Source organism: Malaya genurostris, chromosome 3 (genome assembly GCF_030247185.1).
Source record: "Malaya genurostris strain Urasoe2022 chromosome 3, Malgen_1.1, whole genome shotgun sequence".
NCBI lineage: Eukaryota > Metazoa > Arthropoda > Insecta > Diptera > Culicidae > Malaya > Malaya genurostris.
This window is the reverse complement of record NC_080572.1, coordinates 161,434,342-161,457,756: the sequence shown is the minus strand read 5'-3', so window position 1 is coordinate 161,457,756 and position 23,415 is coordinate 161,434,342. Positions and strand designations below refer to the sequence as shown.

Below are 23,415 nucleotides of genomic sequence, written 5' to 3'. Positions count from 1 at the left end.
ATAACGAAAAAAAATGTGTAAAAACCTTTCATTCATCATTCAATTCAATTTTTATAGTATATCCAAGTATCCAATAAGCATCAATTGTTTTTAAACGAATATGGAACTGCCATTAAAGTTTCATCAGCCCTACATGCTACTGTAAAGCTGACATAGACCCACAAAAGGTGATATATGCAGTTGTAATAATTTAAAGGTTGATTGCTTGATTTCTGCACTAGTAGTGTTGTTATAAAGCACAATGTGAAAACGTCAAAATTGAAAGACCGGAAACAGTTTTGCTTATGCTATTAAACATATGAAGTTTGATGTTTAAAAAAAAACCTTTACCTGATTTTTTAAATTCTTTATCATGAACAAATCTGAAATTGAAACAACAAAAAGTACAAAAGAACTGCTCTTAATAGTATAATGGACATGTATGTTGTGATGGTGATGGTATTTTTATTGGGTAGGTTCCTACATTTAGTTCCTATGATTGATATTTATCTTTGATGCGTCTCGGTCCTAGAAACTTTCTCTTGGAATTCTTTGTTGAAGAGCTGCTTCTTCTATTTGACCCATGCCAAATATATTTGAGTGTAATGAAATATGTTCTATTTAAATCTTATTGTTATTTTGTTCAGAAACTTCTCTTAGCAGGGCTGTCTAGACGAAATATTTGATTATTCGATTTTAATCTACATTCGATTGCAGTAGAATTAGCCCTTTCTGGACCCTATATGCAGGGCTAGGAATCGAACCCAGGTGGACTGCGTGAAAGACATCGACTAACCCATCACGTTATACCCGTCCCCAGGGAAACGAAAATGAGATTTCAAAGCTTCAATTTCATTCCTACTTGTTGAACGAAAAACTGCACTTGATTCAAGAACTTTATATATCCGTTCAAAGAATCTCAAGAGATTTGGTATAAATACAGAGAATTTCTATTATTGGATAAATTTTGCCGAACTAAATCAAGTTAAAACTTTGAAATTTTATGACACATAATTTTTTTTATTATTTTTGTTAGAAATCGATTTCGACAAAAACGAAAAACTGCAAATTCGATTTCACTGAATATCTCAAGAATTTTGGTGAACATATCTGAACTCTAAAAGTAATTATTTATCGTTTGCAATCAGTGCTGTTTTCATCTATTTCATAGAGACTTAGATAATTTCTGACAAAAATTTGGCAATTTTTTTTCAATAATAGACATTCTCTGAATTGGTACTATATTTTATTAGATTCTTTGAACAGATATATAATTTTGTTTATCAATACATTGTTTCTGGCAATGATTCCAATATTTTGAAGCAGAAAAATGTACTTGTCATCGCTTTAATTTTTGATTTATATAAAAACATGTGAAAAAATTTAAACAATATCTAATAAATTCACTGATTTTTAAGGTTTTCTTTTGATAGTGCAAAAATGATAGCTGGGCAAATATTGTAGCTGGCATCACTAGTAACCGAATGATGTGTGAAAATAACTTATATATCATATTTTTACAAAATTATATATCATAGTTTTACACCTTCACAAGTTCGAGGGTGTAAAATTGATCGAAATTGGTCAAGAAACAGCAGAGCTGTGACTGCTCAAAGTAACCGTTCCAAATTTTTTTAGGTTTGGTAACTTATTAGATTTGGTATTAGAATATTAGTATATATTAGATCGGTAAAAAACAAAGTGTTTTGTCGGTTACGTCACTTATACCATTATATCTCCGGAGCCAAAAGTCACAGCCATTTGATCTTTGAACTTGATCAATGGCTCAATACTAGCTTTCAAACGAGCCTAAGCTTGCTGAAATCGGTTAAGCCATCTCTGAGAAAATTGCGCGTTAAAAAATTAATTAAAAGATGCACTTACACACACACACACACACATATTTTCCGATCTCGTCGAGCTGAGTCGATTGGTATATAACACTATGGGTCTTCGAGGCTCCGTTCGATAACCGTTTTTCCCGCAATTCTAATACCTATACCTATAGAGAAAGGCAAAAATATTTCAGTTCTTATAGCTTCAGCCGGTGAACGAAATTCTGAGCTATGAATTTATCCTTCATCAAAAATTAACAATATATCAAAAGTTTTTCTTGCCAAACTAAATTTAATTGGGAGAATATTCTAGCACTAACGTCCACACAAAACGTGTTATTTCCTTAATCGACTCATGGTTAGTCGCTTCATTATCACTCGTTTATACAGTATGATATGTCTTCACTGTCGATAAATCCATTGAACCGTAAAAATATGCTTATTGTTGTTTTTATTCATAGAATTTTTTATTTCGGCTCATATGCGCTTAAGCTTAACATGGCCGTTTAACTATAAAAAAAAGTTTGGGTATGACGAATTGAATGATTTGCATCTGTAAAATTATTTTTAATTATTTGTTGATTACTCCCGAAATTGTTATATGGTAGAATTCGTCAGGCAATGTTACCTAATTGTAATACGTGGTTTCAGAGAAACGTGACTTCTGTGTTCCGGAAACTGATTTGTTTCCCCTATGATAGCAATTTTTTCATTCTAACCACTTTAACTAAATTATTTTCGACTCAGCACATCATTCCATGAGCCGTTCTCTCGTTTGTTCGATTTTGCTGAGTAACAAAAATGGGTTGCACTTTTAATCAATTGGAAAATCAGAAATGTTCACGGTCCACGGTCGATCATCCCTCACACATGCCAAGAGAATTAGCTCAGAAAATAATAGCTTCGCTCCCGACCCAACTGCAAATGTCGATACTGCATCCGAAAAATTGCGTTCGGATTTGTCTGATATTCGCTATAGCCTGGCAGCAGTAGCAATCGGTACAATATGAATTGATCTGTAAAAATACATCTGCATGTTAGCAGGACACCTACCGAAAATGTTGGGATGGGGTTACGAAGCAAATTGTTGAATTTATTAGGGCGGATTTATGTTGTGCATTGTGAAGCTTTAGCAACGATTGGTGTTGAATGTGTTAAAATTAAAAAAAATGGAAATATGTTGAATTAACAATTCATTTTCAGAATATAGGAATAAAAAATATATACCCGGAAAGCCTATCTCTTATGTTTTTACACACATGGAAACTGAATATACATTTCACCTGGAGGTTTTATTTGAGTGTTGTTCGAACAGTAATATAGTTAGAAATCAGATTCAGTTGTTCATTAAAACGAGATGTTTGCTCATCTATTGATAAATCGATGGTTAAAGTCAACTATTTATTAACGAAATTTGTTTAAGAATAAAGTTATTATTACTATGTATGGAACTGATAGGTCAATAAACAAAAAAACGCGTGGAATCAATATTGATTCATAAATCGATTCAGCTTCAATTCTCAGTCTGAATTCGGTCAACGGATGGGAAAATGTGACGACACACGATGGATGACAGTAATGCAGTCAAATAGTCACTGTGTGAGTCTTGTGAGTTTTTTTGGAAATCTTTTGTAATATTATTGTACGGCTGAAAATCATCTGTCCTTGTAAATGAGCTCAGTAGACAGTAGTCAATAGATTTAAAATAACCGAGCAAAGCTGATGAAAAGAAACAAGGAATTCATAACACGTTATTAAAAATCCAATATATATGTTTATATATATATATATATATATATATATATATATATATATATATATATATATATATATATATATATATATATATATATATATATATATATATATATATATATATATATATATATATATATATATATATATATATATATATATATATATATATATATATATATATATATATATATATATATAGCGGTTCTTTATATTCAGATTATATTTCATTTTATAGAGGAAATTATAGACTCAACTTAATGCCGTTTTTCATTGAAAAACGTACTTAATCCACCTAGCAGTGAGATGATACCTTTTTTTATCAATCCGCATGTGTTTTTTGCATGAATATTCTTCAGTGTTTCAGTTTTCATGAGATTATTCTAATGTCCGTAATGTCCGTGAACTCTGTAATGTCCAAACTGCAAATCCGATCGAATTTGAATCTAAAAGTGTAACAATCGATTAAACGTTCCATGATATGTCGAAGTAATTTCCACTTTAGAGTTTAGGGTAATTTAAGGTACTTCCAGAGCCGGTATTGAGGAACCAGCATAACCCAAACCGATTCGTATGGCCATGTGACGAATAAATTGCAATAGTTCTGAGTCCAACTTTAAAGCTTTTCGGGATTGTCATCTTTTATATCGCTTTGAATTTTAAAAATTCATCATCCTACAATTCCAGGATTGGAAGTCAGAATTGGATAAAAATAGATTTATTTTAATTTGAACTTTTGTTTCTGAAATTCGATTTGGCTTTTTTGAGAAAACGATTGAGCTTTGACAAACGATTTGATACTGGAACCGAAATTCGAAAATCGGTGTAACCGAAGTCAGACAAATTCACCTGAGTAGCTGTATAGTTTACATTTGTTTCAAAATGTTAAACATCTTCGAGGAATCGCAGTGCGAATTAAATTTTTGGGTGCCTTCCGAAACGAAAACTAAATACAACCAAAAATGAAATAAGTTTATTTGGTTATCGACTATCCAAATCTGCTAACCCGATAAACCTGATTAATTTATGTGAAATAGACATTTTTATACTAATCACCCTGTATCTCTGAAACCGGAAGTTGGATCTGACTGAAAAACAAGATGTTTTATAGAATCTTAAAACTTTTCATTTGAATCTTAGATGATTCTTAGATTTCATTTGAATCTTAGATCGATTCTACGATAAAAATGAGTTACACAGTTTTAATTTCGTTTCACATATCATCCTGTAGTTCCGGAACCCGAGGTCGGAACCAAACATAATTCAGGAACCTTGTTTGGGAGAAAACCGAAAAAAACTGAGTGAAATTATTTGTCACACGCATGTGCTGATCTCGACGAACTGATTCGAATGGTATATGGCTGTAATGTTCTTCCAGCATTTATTGCTGTAAGTAGTTTAAATCAATATAATTATGGAATTGCTTTCAACTCGAAAATTCTGCCATTATCTGGTTTACATATGGCATATTCGAATGATTATGTTGCCAAAAATGAACCGTGCTAAAATCGGTCCGAGGCAAAATATCATGCTGTACACAGTCTTTTGGGTACTTAGAAACAAACGTAGGTAACAGTATAAAAAATCGCGTTTTATGTTACTCCCAAGCATGTCTTGGCCAGACAGCGCTCAAAAGTTCTACTGATGGAATAGGGAAAAAAGTAGCTTACACAAAAATTTCGATATCTCCGTTAAAAATGGACGGATTCTGACAATCTATGGCTTGTTGGATAGGCATTACCGTGCGGAATCTAAGTCTGAAAATATATTTTGTTTTCAAGGTCAATTGTGACAGATACTGTCAAAAAACAAAAAAAAATTGACATAAAACTTTGTATAACTCAAAAAGTAAACAACCGATCTCAAAACCATTCAATAGCGTTCTGGGTGACGGGGAGACCTTTTATTTGCGACCAGTTTGATCAAAATCGGTCCAGCCATCTCTGAGATCTCGACCTCTTAGTTGACAACACACATACAGACACACACACACACGGACATTTGCTCAGTTCGTCGAGCTGAATCGATTGATATATGACATTCGGCCCTCCGGATCTCGGAAAATTTTTCGAAAGTTTGAGCGAATTCTATACCTATTTTTTATATTTATAAAAAAAGGTAAAACACTGGTGGCGCGGATTGCTCTTGTTTTGCACTTTCGAACAGAAATGATAGTAAAACAACGTCAAGAAAAATTGCACTTCTGCTCGAAAGTGCTAAACCAGAGCAATCAACGCCACCAGTGTTTTTCAATGAAAAACGGCATAACTTATTTCACATTGAAGACAATTTAACAAGTTTTTACTTAAAGGAAAAAATATATACATATTTACATGTTATTTAATATGTAATGCAGTTCAAAACTAGCGTGTCGACGAAAATGTGAAGCAATATAAAGTAGTTTTATTTTATTTTATCGACCTGCATCGACCAGAATAAGCCGAAAACAACATTTTCGTTCGGCACGTCAAGAAAGACGTGGTACTCCGGTACCAAATATATAAGTGTTTTGCAAATAGCATTAACTTTACGTCTGCTTAGCGGTTCAAGTTGAACTGTTTAAGTTTGCAATAGGCAGTTCAGTTCGAACTGCTCTGCACTGACGAGTCTAAGACGAAACGTAAAGAACAGTAAGTTTTATTTTATTTATCCAACGAATAAAGTCGGTTGTAGATTGTGGAAAAGTCGATTGTAATTTAAGTTTTTCTTGTCAAGATTTCGTGAAATCCTGTTGTTGCACGAATATGCTATAATGATCTTCTGTATATTGTTTCAAAATCAACCAATAATCGATTTGTGAAACAAAAACGTCTGCCGGTTTCTAATTTTTTTTCCACACAATATTCGATTAAATTTTCCAATACCTTAAAATGTAATCTCTCAATATCATACAATATCGAGAAAAAAAGTATTATCCAACCATCCCATAGTAACAACTGTACATACACTTAATACTTAATACTTACGAAATTTAATATTTTATCCATTGTGTACGTCATTCTTTTAAATCTCCTAATTAGTTTGTACTGGTTAGTTGTGGCAAATGCCAATTAGTGCGCAAAAAGATGGAAGCAGTATGCCTCCAATGACGAGGTTCTGAGATTGGTCTTCTTCTCTACTATCGCAAACGCGATTCACACCATACAGTCACAAATTAATTACAAACGAAAAGTAAACTAAACTTAAGCAATGAAAAATATCGATCACAAACTTTGCTCTTCCATCGTTGCTATTAATTTCAAACCGTTTTTTTGTCACGAGCTTATTGTCGTCACTTCAACACTGGTTGTATCGCAATGATTAATAGGAGAGCTTATGCATCACCTTTTATATTTTTGCACTACTGTCCTTTCACCGGCAAATGAAGCATAGATAATGATATTTCCAGATAAGGTTCTTTCCGCGGTTATCAGCAGCAGGGAAGTTGCATACCGCGTTAATACTCTATTACATAAATTAAACTGGCGTTGCTGAGCAATGAAACCTAAAGGCGGTGTAATGAATCGCAGAAGGATGTCCGTGTGTTGACAAAATTTTAATATTGAAGATGTTTGAATAAATCTCAACGTGATGATTTCAGATTTCCGTGGGTGAATCACGTTTCGAAAAAGTAAAGGGGCATCCTTCGTTCATTGACTTATCGTTGAAATACCAAATGCTTCGGTTTGAGGTGCAGTTTTGTAAATTTAGATATTCTGTACTTGATTTATTTATGCGTTTGATTATTTTTTCTAGACACTGGCGTTATTTTCGCATGGTTACATTATATATCTCTCACAGAATTTCTCAAATATCAGATTAAAGATATAGAAATTAGCAATAGAAATAGTTTTAGAGTCAAATGGTTTATAACACTATCCGTTATAATTATAAAACATAATTCTAGTCAAAGTCATATTGATTAATGATTTCGGATGTCAGGAATCAGGAATCAGAACAAATTGGCTCAAATGGCACGTTCCCCTTGATATTTGGAGATTTGTGCCTTGCCATCAATTTGTTTTTAGCATCATTTTCCCGATATAAAAGGTGATTTTTTTGAGGTTAGGATTTTCATGCATTAGTATTTGCTCAGATTTTTTGAGGTTATGATTTTCATGCATTATTATTTGCTCAGTATGCTCTGACATTTCATCATGAATAGACTTACTAACGAGCAACGCTTGCAAATCAGTGAATGGGCCCTAGAAAAGTTGGCAGAAAATCCGCTTTTTTATCGACAAATTTTGTTCAGCTATGAGGCTCATTTCTGGTTGAATGGCTACGTAAATAAGCAAAATTGCCGCATTTGGAGTGAAGAGCAACCAGAAGCCGTTCAAGAGCTGCCCATGCATCCCGAAAAATGCACTGTTTGGTGTGGTTTGTACGCTGGTGGAATCATTGGACCGTATTTTTTCAAAGATGCTGTTGGACGCAACGTTACAGTGAATGGCGATCGCTATCGTTCGATGCTAACAAACTTTTTGTTGCCAAAAATGGAAGAACTGAACTTGGTTGACATGTGGTTTCAACAAGATGGCGCTACATGCCACACAGCTCGCGATTCTATGGCCATTTTGAGGGAAAACTTCGGAGAACAATTCATCTCAAGAAATGGACCGGTAAGTTGGCCACCAAGATCATGCGATTTGACGCCTTTAGACTATTTTTTATGGGGCTACGTCAAGTCTAAAGTCTACAGAAATAAGCCAGTAACTATTCCAGCTTTGGAAGACAACATTTCCGAAGAAATTCGGGCTATTCCGGCCGAAATGCTCGAAAAAGTTGCCCGAAATTGGACTTTCCGAATGGACCACCTAAGACGCAGCCGCGGTCAACATTTAAATGAAATTATCTTCAAAAAGTAAATGTCATGTACCAATCTAACGTTTAAAATAAAGAACCGATGAGATTTTGCAAATTTTATGCGTTTCATTGTTTAAAAAAGTTCTCAAGCTCTTAAAAAATCACCCTGTATAAGAGGGAATGATTGAGAGGAAATGGTAAGGGTTGGACTAGGAGGATGGGAAAAATTGACGACACAAAAACACATAAAAGCAAAGGTAAATTCTGCACCCCTAAGGGATGCTGAACAATCTGCTGAGGATCACATTTAGTGGAAGCAGAAGGAAATTCTGAACCTCTACGAGGTCCCGAACAGTCTGCTGTTAATAAAACCTCCAACCCCCGAGAGGATTTAGAGATCTTACAAAAGCGACACCATTCTGCACTCCCGGAAGAATGCAGAACGACTCGCAGTATGTACGAGCAGAAGTAAATTCGGTACCCCCCAGAGGATGCCAAACAATCTGCCAAACCCTATTTAAGGTTAATACAGAAGGGATTCATTCACTCCAGGAAGAACGATGAACCCTTCTGACTATAGCTCCTTACCACATTGGGTGAGAAACGAGAGAATATCCTTCAATTTTAGCTCCGCATACACAGACTCAACCATGTATGGAGAACCAAAAACCCGGATACGTAGCTGCCTCAATGCGGGACAGTTACATATCAGATGATATGAAGTACCATAATCGCATTCACACAAATCACACGAATAATACTCAGCACGTTGAATAGTAGCCATGTGATAATTGAGTTTGCAATGTCCAGTCAGAGCTCTGACCAGAACACTTCAATGATACTTGGAGAAATGCAGTAGACACTTTGACATTTTCAGATCTAAATCTGGTAGAAATGCTTTGTCTGAGCGCAAGTTTGCAAGCTGCGCCAGTAGCTGGCATGTTTGGATGCAGCCCAAGAACGTATCTTGTGCTTTATCCAACTAGTTGAAAGTGGTAAAGCTGGTTCAGGACCAACGAAATCATTCGTTGCACCAGCTCTAGCCAACTCATCAGCCCATTCATTTCCAGTAATACCAGAATGGCCGGGTACCCATAAGAAGTAAACAGCATTTGAAATGCTGAGGTCTTCAATTTGAGTTCGACATGCGATCACTAGATTCGACCGTGAGTCATTCGAACTGAGTGCTTTTAAGGCTGCCTGACTGTCGGAACAAAAATAAATACGTTTACCACAGATCCTCTGCTGAAGTGCCGATTGTACTCCACACAGAATTGCGTAGATTTCTGCTTGGAACACAGTACAGTATCTACAAAGTGAATGAGACTGCTCCAGCCTATTTCACGACAGTAGATACCAGCACCAGCACGACCATTCAACAGAGAACCGTCCGTAAAACAAACTATGTGTTCATCAAGTTGTCGTTCCAGACAACCAGACAATCATTCCTAACGAAGAGGATAGCTCACATTGAATGTTTTAAAAGGAAAACTGCATGTGAGAGTTAGGTCACTAGGAGCGAGTAAATACTCATCCCACGGAACCATTTGAGACCACAAGCGAGTGTGACTGGTAGCATATTCTAATGGGTTACTGTTCCAAAGCCCTGTAACCCTAAGACGGTATGCACAAGATAATGCTTCTTGTTTTAGGAACACATGTAGTGGTTTAATGCACAGTAGCGCCTCTAGAGCAGCAGTAGGAGTTGTCGTGAATGCTCCTGTCATCGCCATTAGGACCATCCTTTGGAGATGATTTAGCTTTGACTGAACTGTCGCGACTTCTCCTTTCTGCCACCATACAAGACATCCATATGCTAAAATTGGTCTAACGATAGTTGTGTAGATCCAATGAATATATCTGGGTTTGAGTCCCCATGATTTTCCAAAAGCTCGTCTGCATTGGCCGAAAGCCATGCAAGCTCTTTTAATCCTGAAATCAATGTGAGCAGACCAATTCAGTTTTGAGTCAAGAATAACCCCGACGTATTTAACTTGATCGACCACAGTGACTCCTGAACCAAAGAACTGCAACGGACGAGCTCCTGTAATTATCCTACGATGAGTGAAAAGCACCATTGATGTTTTGCCCGGATTTACAGATAATCCAAACCTGACAACACCATTGTTCAACAGATCGCAGGGCTTGCTGCAATAAATCAAAGAGAGTGTTAATGCTTATACCACCTTGAGGACACCCACAGACACTCAGCTTTCCAATCTCTGGCCTGCCGAATCGATGATCAAAGAAGTTGATTGCTAAGCATTGCGTGTATCCAGTAAGGGAAAAACCCAAGATATTCCGTTCACGACTGCAATGTTTAACCTCCTGCAGCCATTCAGCCATCGGCACGGAAATACACCTTGACTTAGGAGTTCCTATTTTTGTGGCCTTTTACGACATGGAATAGGAAACCAGTGGATCAATTCTTGGTAAAAAATAATTCCGCCGGATGCCACACGGCTTACCTGTTTGGAGGACTTATACCACCGGTACAGGTGGACCGTAGCGTTATTCTTAGCAGTTGGGAAACCGCTACCGACACTACACGGCTATCTAGGCTGCTCAGAGAGGGAAGTTAACATTGATGGTCAACTTCCATGGATGGCCGAACAGCCGGTCAATAGAGTAGAAACCGACAATGATTAAAAACAAAAATCTACTTAGTGATGAAGCTTATAACTGATCATATGAGAAATCAATGTTATTTCCATTCTATTGCTTTTTGGTCTGTACTTCCGGTAATTGGAATAGTTTTAAGGCTAGCTTTGAAAAGTTTTGTACTTCTTTTCTGGCGTCACTTGCATGAATGATATATTTTTCATATTCGCCAATCTGCGAATATCAAAAACCGGAAGTTGGATCAAGATAAAATCAAACGGCAGTCAATTCCACAAAGATCTTTCATTTGAATATAAGTATATGAATATGGATCCAGCAATTTCAGAAACATCCCTCCGTTTCGGAGTCCTGGGACCACTACTTCCCAGGGCCCGATAAAGGCATGGAAGCCAAAATCAATGGAACGCTGATATTCAGAAATATGTATGTTTTTTTTATCTTTTACTTGAATTTTGTGAAATGTGCGATTTTGGCAAATGGAATTTATATCGCTTGGAAGGTAGACGTTAAGGATTCAAATCTTAAATAATCATTTCTATGATTTATTCGCGGGACGATCAGATTGGTATAAATTGCGGATGATTCACAACAAAATTTGTCTAGATCAGAACTGATCCTTGAGCCGGCACTGCAACTTCCATTACTTACGGAGCCGTAAATCGGAAATGAGTAATACCGAAGTGAGTTTTTTTTGTTCTTAGAAATTCGCTACAAGGACATGCAGAGGGGGTCATCACCATAAGACACATGTCAGTACTAAATAGATTGTTTTAGGAATTCACTATTGAATTTTTTTGCATAGTTAATTATTTTCATTATAAGAGATAAAAATTAATTACTTTAGGTATTTGAATTGCCGAACTGACGTGATGTTAACACTACTTGTAAAAGACTTGCGCGTAATCAAGTGACGACTATCTGACCAACATCATCATCGTAATATGTTTACATTTTTAAACAAATGGGTAATAAAGCTAATCCAAAAGTTGGTCATTAATTTATTATTCGACTCCGATCAGTGAGATGAACAATTTTTATTCAGATAAATATCAAATGAAGTCATATAGAATTTTGTCGAAAACCTTGGGTTTGCATCTCTAATCGTTTATATATTAGAAAGGTTTACATATCCTAAGTTAACTTCTTAAAATACTTTACGTCTATTTAAAGTGCTTAGCGGTTCAAATTTAACCGCCGAGTATTGCCTTAAGCAGAACTGCTATGCACTGATGAGTCTAAGGCGAAACGTAAACAAAATTCAAAACGGTTATGTGCCTTAAGCACAAAATTAGGCTAACCCCTGAATGAATTTTAACAAGATTATCAACCCTGCCAGGTCTTTCATACCTTCGGCCTAACTAAAAAAAGTACTTGAAACATAAGCTGCGGTGGTAAAACTAAAACGAATTAAGTCTTACATGATGACATCACAAATCGTGACGAATCAAGTTCTCATATACTGATGGTTGACATATACTGATGGTTTGTTGAAATTTACAGCAATCCGTATTCAAATTAGAATGAAAAATCTACCGTTAGCAGTAAAATGATGTTCATTCAGTGTATTTTGTGTGAATGTGTCATGTTCGTGTGAAACCTAATATGTTATTCTAAATGTGTTGATATCACTAATGCACATGTAAATGCCATAGAATCCAATATACTCATTTGGCTTTCAAATTCCATCGTGTAAAGCTATGTCCATTTAAAATCCGGAATAATAAAATCATCTGTATTTCGGTAACGAATTGACGTACAAATAAGGTTAATACATCAAAACAAAGGTAATTCCCCTTAATGAAAAAATATCAATACTAATCATTTCTCTTTGTTTCTAATGAAAAATCGCACTTTCTTCTTGATTCCTTCCATCAAACGCATCCCGAGCCGTTTTTCCACTTTTCTTAAGCTTCCACTTCACTATTGCCAACAATCTTCCGATGTACCGAAACTGCGGGCAACTGGGTGAATTTATGTTTTTATCGATGTAATCCAGGCCCGCGCGCAGGGGGGAGGGGTAGGGTGGTTTTAACCTCTTCCCCCCTTGGAAGATTTTTCAACAGTAAGTTCCATGAACAATAGAGTACTTTTTATATAAAAGTGCAAATAACATGACTTTCCTTTTAAATTTTTGCACCGTCCCCACCTTTTGAACCACTCTCCCTCCCCCTTAAACCTCTTTTCACCCCCCTTAAACTTTTTCTTGAACTCTCCCTTAAACTCGCGATTTGAACAGAATAACGCGAAATGGCGAAATGGCTTAGAGAAAAATTGAAATTCATGATTAAAAATAAACAAAAAGAACGACAGCCGAAATCATTTTCCAAAAGCTGCCGAAAACCGAGATTGAAACGTGTACGTCCGGATTCAGTAGACCACAATGCAAAACGACTTCTTGAATATATAAACTGCACAAATGTATTAATTCAAGAGCAAAATTGATTTTAATTATCAAATGGGGAGCTGATGGAAGTTCGAATCATAGCAGGTACGACATTCAATACAAATGTACAGCAATATCTTGAATAAAAATTTCCGCTAATGAAAACTCCGAGTTTTTTTTTCTATGTAATAGCAATCTATTCCTATGTTTCTATTGTATCGAAGGTGTCATTGCGTTTATTTTGGGAAATAAATGGTGTCAAACCCGTAAGATGAAAAAACTACTGTCCACAGTTAGTTTTTTTTGTGTCGACTAATTACGCTAGTTTTCGCAAAATAAATAGAACTTATAAATCGAGTGAAAGCAGATATTAACGCTGAGATCAATGAACTTGTGCCTACAAAAAATGGTCCTGTTTCGATCTCAACAATGATGTGTTTCACAATGGTAAACACGAAAATTATTAACGATTCAACGGGAACTTTTTCATAAGCTTGCTTCATTTGTCGGCGATCTGGTGTAAAACTGAATCTTCCAATAGAAGTAGTAGACTCGGATGATCATCATTTCAAATGCGAATTCGGATTCTCTCCGCTTCATGCGTATATCCACACTATGGAGCTACTTCTCAAGATATCTTATTGTTTGTGCTTGGAGAAACAAAAGTTTCAAACAAAAATAATGTAGTGAGTCTTCATGAAAAATCCATCCGTTCGGCCCTTCAAGATCAATTGGGTTCACAAATCAGTGAATCTCGGCTAGAAGGAGAAAATTTAAACAGCGGAAATGCTGCGAGACGGTTTTTTGATCATTATTGGAGAGATTTTATGTTATACTATTACTAACTAACAGCAAAATGGAGATCGATGTGGTGTCTTTCGGAATATATACGAACAGTACACAAGAACTATACAACAGGTTGTATGGTCCCCCTTCGGCACCTTAGAGCTTAAGCAGTGTTCCTTCAGCAGACTCGAAGATTTAGGGAAAATAATACAAGTAAAATCAACAGGCAGGTTAATTTGGAATATATGTTTTTGAGGCTTCTAATGACATCCGATCGCATCATGCATCTGAAAAACAAAAACACTGACAAGCGTTTTTCTTCTAGGAAATACGCGGTATTTAATATTGTTATATGATATTCGTCAATATACGTTTTGTTCGAATTAATTTTTCTAAGTAGTAAGTAAGATCACTAAGGATATTGATTTATTGACGCTTTACACCATGTACTAAAGTATAATTGAAATGAAATTTAAGAATTTTTTCTGAGATCCTCTTTGAAACTAAGTTTGGGTACATCGGTTCAACCATATCCGAAAAAAAACGTACTCGGTTTTCGATTGCATAACCTTTCCTTATGAGAAAGACAAAAAGATTAAAATATATATCTTTCTATACGTACAACAAATTTCCAAAGCATAGTTTGTAAATATTTGTTATGAAAATACACTTTCAATTCCTTTTTCCCAACTTTCCTTAGTGTATTATTAAGGTAGATGTTATATGATAACGTAGAAAAATTCTTGCACGAAATTTGAATTATTCAAATGATATAGAAAAATATCAGGCTTCCATTTTTTTCATATTATATAAAAATATACAAGTCATCTAATGCAATCAAAAGATTTTTTTTTCGAATTGCCCCATTTTCGTTTTTCTCTAACAGGCTGATTTTACTGTTAAAATTTTTCATAGCTGTTGAACCATCTTGTTTCACTGAAAGTTGTGCCTTTTTAGAACATTACTTTATTGAGAAAATTAAAAAAAAATGTTATTGAACACTCTAACTTAGGATATGTAAGCCGTTCTAATATAAAAACGGTTAGAGATACAGATCCAATGTCTTCGACAAAGTTGCTTAACATTAAATTCTATATTATTGTGGAAGGATACATTGTTCTATCTCATCCAGATTTCAAAATAATTTTTAAATTCATGGTTTATTTTACGATTATGAGTTTATCAAGTGTAACTGATGTCCTGAAGACTTAAAATCTCTGAGACTAATGATAAAAGTGTTAGAATTGTCCCGCTAATTTCGCTTCCTGGACCACTGTGCAATGCTTTAATTTATCAATGACATTATTTCTGAACAAGTACAATGCTCCTAGTCACCATCTTAGAAGTCGTTAAATATTCTTGGAAAAAAATATAAGACAAATTATGCCAAAAATAATCATGATAATCAAATGATGCGCTTTTACAACGAAAACTGCCGAAGAAATCTATCTATGTCCAGGAAACAAATAAAAGGAAAATTAAAACCACATCGTAGAAATAATGAATAGTAGATAAGAAATCATTATAACTTTTTTTGTCTGTAGTCTACATTTGTTGGATGAATAAATAAATAAAAATGTTAATAAACATGTAATGGAAATGATATTTTTATTGGATGTTTTCAATGGGATGTCAAAAGACTTGACCAAAGGGAATATGACTAAGCTAGTACTTTAGCATGAAACTACATCTGATTTCAATTAAGCTCTTGAATGAGTAGAAAACGCAGTACGAATGGGAAATAATTAGCAAACTGTTCAATACTGTTCACGTCGTATTTTTAAAATCGTTTGGAAGTAATTTACTGCACTCTTGATTAAATTGATTTGGCTCTACAAAATGATGCTTCATGAAACATCGGCCGACACTTGTTGAGTTGATAATGGAAGTTTATATATAATATATGAACGTAATATGCATAGTATTTGCTTTTTGTACACGCAGATTCAAATTAAAAAAAAAAATTATTTGGGAATTCAATCATAGAGACACAATTAAGATTAATGATACCGACATAAATTAAATACTCGTGCAACTGTCCATCAGCGTACGTAGTCGCACTTTCATATGAAAACCATGCCCGTGTCTAGTTCACATGTCATTTTCAGGAATTATGGTCACGTTTCTCACGTAATGCCTCTGCTGTCGAGAGTGCAATGTGAAAAACAGACAATCATCGTTCCTGCCTTTCGCACATAAAACTGTCACCGGTCATGCACACTGGAATGAAATATGTACGGTCAAAAGTTTATTTTTTCTTTAACCATTTGCTTTACTTCCGGCCGACCATGCACGATATTTTTCAAACGAAACTAAGTTGGCTATCTGGCGCCGGACGGTGATTTGACGCTCTTTGAAAGAATTATGTGTTCCCTTCGTTCCATTCAAGCACTCACGAGTTGGTTACACGCAGTTATTGCCCTACACATGCACACACCCAACTAGGAGACGTCCGACACATATTGACATAGTGACTGATGTACCGTGGCATTATGAGCTTGAATGGGTTGATAAACAGATTTACTCTGAACGTGACAGGTTCTCTAATTGCTTGTGAGCCCTTTAGCGAAAATTTGGACCATTCAAGCTTTTGAAAAAGTAGTATTTTTCCCTATTTCGTTAGACTGATTATAGTAGAATATAGAAATGCACGGCTACATATTTTCGTTTCATCAAATAAAATAGAGTGTAGAGTTGATTGATTATTGTTTTAATAGCTTCAATGTTGTCGCCAAATACTTCAAATGACCTTGATTTGAGTACGTTTAACTATTGATACAATTCTATGACATTAAAATTACGTTAAATTAAAAATGCTTATACTACATCCACAAATCGCATGAATCATGCATGCATGCATGCATAGCGTATGATTTTTACGACTATGCCATACGATTCGGTGATAGAGTTTTATACTTCAATATTATTTTCCTTTCACATTACTTAACGAACCCTCCGATGTTATGTACTATTTAGTGACAAGGTTCTCTCTTATTTGCTATTATATAGCAAATTCTGGATTAGAGTAAAATTAAAAATTAAGAGTTAGTAATATGGTTCTGAGAAGTCTTGGTCAAGATAAATTCAAACAGCTTTATTCAAATTCCTCATAAGAAAGCCAAGCAAAGAAAATTATTTTTCAGCTCAGGAAAAGCTTCGCAGAGCACAGAACAGCTACATGAGTAGTGCTACGATCAGACCTTGAGAATTTAACGATTTTGAGTTGGATGATTTTTTGTACGCTAGCGTCGCAAGATCACAACGCTGTAACATTAACAATCGAAATTAGGTATACTAGCGGGCCTGTGCGAGCTTTCGTAACGTGAATTCAGGTTTATGGGGTACAACAGATGAATGTGGGAGAATGAAGCTTTATTGAAGAAATGTGATTGACTTATTGTATGTTTATTTATTCCTTCATTCATTCGGCCTTTAACCATTGTATGTTTATTTTACCCCGTCTTTAACCTAAATGAGTGAATAGGGGCCGCGGGAAATATCCTCAGTGAACCCACTGGCGGATGGCCATCGGTTGATTGTCCTTCCGCCCTTTGCCGCTGGGGGATGTCGCGCGGGTTGACTGATGTGTTGGGCCGCGGAAAAAACATCCCTGGCGGGTTTTAGGTATATTATAATATATTTTTTCTCACAGAACACATTAAATTTACAGTTGAACAAAGTAAGGCACGAACATCCGCCAAATTACATTCATACACTGTAATGTATCATAGATTTAAAAATATTAAAAAATACTGAGTCTGCCATCTGCACAACCATAACTCAAGGTGGTCTGTAGAATCACAGCACTAGCTATGCAATGTTCATGTATACTAAGAAGGACACATTACAAAAAATCTTCATGAAGTTTTTCATGTCACATGCTGCGTCCAATGAAGTCCTAAAAAAAAATAAAAAATTAAAAACAATAAAACGGTTAAAATAAAAGCAATAAAACAAATGAAAACCGGTGTCAGTGTGATGAGCGTATTTTCATCAGATGTGCAATGTGGGTGTGAAGGGCGTTTTTGTGCTTTTGCTTTTATCAGATTGAAGGGGTTGTTTTTCGCATCCGACATACGGCAACTCAATCATCATTAACAATCCAATAACGTCAATCAACCGTACTGCCGTGAATCCACGAATGATAAAGTTTTGTTTGCTTTTTATTATAGTGTGTGGTGTCCGATGATATGTCGGTGATTATATTAACTGCATTATATCTGGGGCACTTTCGAAAGCTTCGATATGGATTGGTTTACGTAAATTTGTGCAAAAGTAGCACATATGAGGGGATTATTCTCAGCTGATTGTTGCGTTGGTTGACTCGTCGTCATCAATGTATATCTTTTACGTCAGAAACAGCTCATGATCACAATGTAAACAATCGAGCGAGTTATTCTTATGTATTCTAGGAATAAAATTTATTGCTCAAACGGGTGAAACATCTACATTTTACGAATAATGCGGATCGAGAACAGTATTTTTTTCGATAAAAAATACAGGCTTGAAATATTGCAATGCAATATTTTCACAATTGTCAAATTCACTGTATGGGAAACTCACATAATGTTATCAGTGATTAGTTATTTTTAGCTTTTAAGACTGATGAAACCATCTTAAGCTTGAACAAAAACAAATAAAGGTAGTACTCAAATTCAGTGTTATTTTGACTTGCATCTTTTTGTGAGTTTTGAACAGTTGAACTATCGAATATTTTTAATATATTGGTATATCAATACGCATAAACAATTGTTGGCAGCAATTGTTAAAGGTACCGATGTGAAAAAATGTTATTTTTACAGAAAAAAAATCATTCACCCATATTTGAACAACTGAGATCCACCTGAGTTCGATCCCCAACTCCGCACATAGGATCAGAAAGCTGTTCTGATTCGAAGAAGCGAATGACCTTAAAGTTAAAACCTCTAGAATAAAATAAAACACGTACATACTCACACAGACATTGCTTAGTTCGATGAATTGAGTCGAATAGTATATTTATATTTAATTTTTACGTGTTTGCATATACCTTTCAATATGCGAAAGGAAAAAAGGTAGTGCGTTAAATGACTTTACAAAAATAACGTAATACTAAAAATAAACTCAGGATTACAATGTCTCAAAAAAATATTGGATCGTGAACCAGTTCTCAAATAATGCAATTTTATTCACCCTTCGTTATTAAGCGTCGACAAACCTTGGAAATTGACGGTAAAATTCCATAGCAACAATACAAGTTTTGAAGAAAGTTAAGATATGTAAACACACCTCACAAAATAAGCATATAACAAATGAAATAGGTTCTTAGTAATAATTCTAATTGATTTTTGCTTTGCTTTTGAAAGATTGACTCGATATGTAGCAAACACCACGATTTCTTTCATATTAAAACCTCAAGATTAATTCTACATAAACAAACATTGTCATAGCTACGACTCATGTAGCGATTCGACGCTTGTTGTTTTGTTTCAGATAATAAATGAGCTGCAATTGAAGGCGAACCGAGTTCACCGAGGAGTCCTATTTGAACGGTATATGAAAAATCATATACCATTCCCTCTTAAGTTTATTTTTGATCAGACATACCCAGCCGTAGATAAATTCCAACTCACCAACCGTTGTCGACTACCATCCGGAGGCAGGATTCCCCAGATCGTTACCCCAATACGACATCACCACAATAGTTGAAATTATACTAGTTTTAAGTATATAGTTATTTAAAATTAGAAAATGCCCTCGATATCCTAGAGCTTAAGCATTATGCCCTTAAACTTATATTATTAAATAAAAAACCCTTCTTAATCTACCTAGTGGTGTGATAATGCCTTTCTCTTCTTTTATAACAGTCTCATGAAAATATATTTCATACTTTTATTAAATAATTTCGTCTCAGAAAGTCATTTTTTTCGAAAAATTTTTTTTTTGAAATTACACTAAATCTCGACGTTTCATGCAATTTTAGGATTTTTGGCATCAAAATAAATTTTCAATTTCTGAAATTTCATTTACCCCCCCTATGGTGCATTTTCAAGATCGAAAATTTACAAATTTTAACCGCTGGGCAGCACCCTTTACCCATGTCCGATTTAGCTCAAATTTTGCATGAGGACTTTTTTCGAGGTGCTTAAACTTTTGAACAGTGGCGCTTTACGAAATTAGAGGTGATCCCAAAATATTGGCACCCTTATATACATTAGAGCGGTAAAAACAACGTGTTTCATCGGTTACGTCACTTTTACCATTATATCTTCGGAACCAAAAGTCACAGTCATTTGGTCTTCGAACTTGATCAATGGTTCGATAGTAGCTTTCAAACGAGTATAAATTTGTTAAAGTCGGTTAGATCTTTGAACTTGATCAATAGCTCGGAAGTACCTTTAAACGAGCATAAGTTTGTTAAAATCGGTTCAGCCATCTCTGAGAAAATTGAGCGCGTATAAATATCTTCGAAAAGATACACACACACACATTCTATCTCTCTCTCTCTCTCTCTCTCTCTCTCTCTCTCTCTCTCTCTCTCTCTCTCCCACACACACACTCTCACAGACATTTTCCGATCTCGTCGTACCGAGTCGAATGGTATATAACACTATGGGTCTCCGAGGCTCCGTTCAAAAGTCGGTTTTTCCAGCAATTCTCATACCTTTCTATAGAGAAAGGCAAAAAGGAAGATCAAGAAACCAAAAATAGCACGGACGGGGTTAATTTTTTAGAAAATTCCAAATGGGTCAGTCAATGGTTCGAATAGCACAAAGTGTTCTCCCATACATTAAAGTTTCAACATCCAAAGGCGAAATTAAGTTTTTGTTAGACACTGGTGCAAATATAAACTTGATTATAAAACGCTGGGCATATTGCTCTGGTAACTCAATTTTAAGCACAATTTCGGAAGCCGTTAGATGTACTCCCCCTATGGTGCTTTTACAAGATCGAAAATTTTCAAACCTTAACCGCCTTACGCATGTCCGATTTAGCTCAAATTTTGCATGAGGACATTTTTCGAGGTGCTTAAACTTTTGAGCGCTAGCGCTTCACGAAATTAGAAGTGATTGGCACCCTTATATGTATAGGAGCGGTACAAATCAACGTGTTTTGTCGGTTACGTCACTTATACCATTAAACAGATCGGCTGAAAAGTACGTATCGTTTCTATGAGAAGGCCCCACTAGAATTAAATCCATACCATTTTCAGTTAGTACCAACCTTCAAAAGATACGTGTATAAATTTGACAGCTGTCTGATTATTAGTTTGTGAGATATTGCATTTTGAGTGAAGCTACTTTTGTTATTGTGAAAAAAATGGAAAAAAGGAATTTCGTGTGTTGATGAAACACTACTTTTTGATGAAAAAAAGTGCAGCCGATACCAAAAAAATGGCTTGATGAGTGTTATCCAGACTCTGCACCGGGCGAAGCAACAATTCGTAAGTGGTTTGCAAAATTTCGTACTGGTCATATGAGCACCGAAGACGATGAACGCAGTGGACGTCCAAAAGAGGCTGTTACCGATGAAAACGTGAAAAAATCCACAAAATGATTTTCTTTTTTTTTTCAATAGTATAATATATATTTTCAGGCACACTGCTTAAGCTCTAAGATGCCAAGGGTATTTCCTAATCTTAATTAACGACTAACTTAAAACTAGAATAGTATCATTAGATTATGTCGTCTAGAATTTTTGAAAAAAGCTTTTAGCTGGTATTCGGCAGGTGTCGGTGAATTGAATATTGCATGAATTCCAAATGGTGCTATATATGGCCGCTTCCTTTCGGTTCGTGTGGGTCCGCGGGAAACACCCCCAGGCTACGAAGGCCCGGCGGGTGGCCCGCATGCTGGTCATCGTCTGGAGCGTAGGACCGTAGGCGGTGATGGTGATGTTACGAAGAGATGAGAAAATAAAAAAAGTAAATATTGTGAAAACCGAGGTAAATAGGGGGTATGGAAACAAAATGTCTGAAAACTACAGAGATCTAATTAGTTGCCATCGAGATGGTGAAGAGACATGGAAGGGGGGAACGAAAAGTTAGTGACAAAAAAAGATCTTGTTAGTTCCAATGAAGATGGTGGACAGGGACGGTGATCGAGAGAATCGAGCGGATGTTAGTGTCGAACCTGTAGGTGGAGATTATACTTTCTGAGCGAGGTATAACAGATTACACTTGGATATTAATGTGTTTGAGGTACTGGTATATAAGAAGCATATAAGAGATATCCCGACTAGCCAACACATCTCGGACCGGAACTTCAGGTGGTCTACCTCGGGCCCTTAGGGAGTCCTTTAATAAAGACCTGGCGTCACGATACTCCGTACACGTCCATACGACATGCTCGATGTCCTGATAACCGTCACCACAAGCGCAGAGACCGCTCTCCACGATTCCAATACGCCGGAGGTGCGCGTTGAAGGTGTAATGGTTTGACATGAGCCGAGACATCACACGAATGAAGTCACGACTCACGTTCATCCCCCTGAACCAAGGTTTCGTCGATACCCTAGGGATAATGGAATGCAGTCATCGTCCCAGTTCGCCATTGCTCCATGAAGTTTGCCAACTTTCGAGAGTTTTCTGACGAGAGATACTGAAAAATTCATTGAAGCAGATTGGTCTTTCATAAATATCACCTTCTAATGCGCCCACCTTAGCCAATGAGTCTGCCTTTTCATTGCCCGGAATGGAACAATGCGAAGGGACCCAGACTAACGATATTAAATAAGACCGTTCAGATAAAGTTCTCAAATGTTCCCGTATTTTCCCCAGGAAATATGGGGGATACTTTCCTGACTTCATTGCCCGGAGAGCTTCTATTGAGCTTAGACTGTCCGTGACAATGAAGTAATGGTCTTTGGGCAAGGTTTCAATGATCTCGAGGGTGTACTGAATAGCAGCTAATTCTGCGACGTAGACTGAAGCCGGATCACTGAGTTTGTACGAAGCGGTGATGTTCTGATTGAAGATTCCGAAGCCTGTGGACCTGTTGATGTTTGATCCGTCAGTGTAAAACATCTTTTCACAGTTGACTGTTCTAAATTTATTATAAAAAATATTTGGGGCCACTTGAGGGCGCACGTGGTCCGGAATTCCACGAATTTCTTCTCTCATGGATGTGTCGAAAAACACAGTAGAATTAGTAGTATCCAAGAAATGAGCACGGTTGGAAACAAACGAAGAAGGATTAATATTCTGAGCCATGTAATCAAAATACAAGGACATAAAACGGGTCTGAGAATTGAGCTCGACAAGCCTTTCGAAGTTTTCAATCACCATCGGAT

At 35.9% G+C, this 23,415-nt stretch overlaps 1 protein-coding gene across 1 annotated transcript in view; it reads right to left on the bottom strand.

The window, feature by feature from the left end:
• LOC131438012 (uncharacterized) overlaps positions 1-6,849 on the bottom strand; it is a 37,387-nt gene extending 30,538 nt beyond the window's left edge. Inside the window, exon 1 of the mRNA XM_058607768.1 lies at positions 6,536-6,849. Coding sequence (XP_058463751.1) covers positions 6,536-6,568 — 33 coding nt within the window. The 5' untranslated portion in view covers positions 6,569-6,849. The remainder of the gene's footprint in view (positions 1-6,535) is intronic.
• Positions 6,850-23,415: the final 16,566 nt, after the last annotated feature.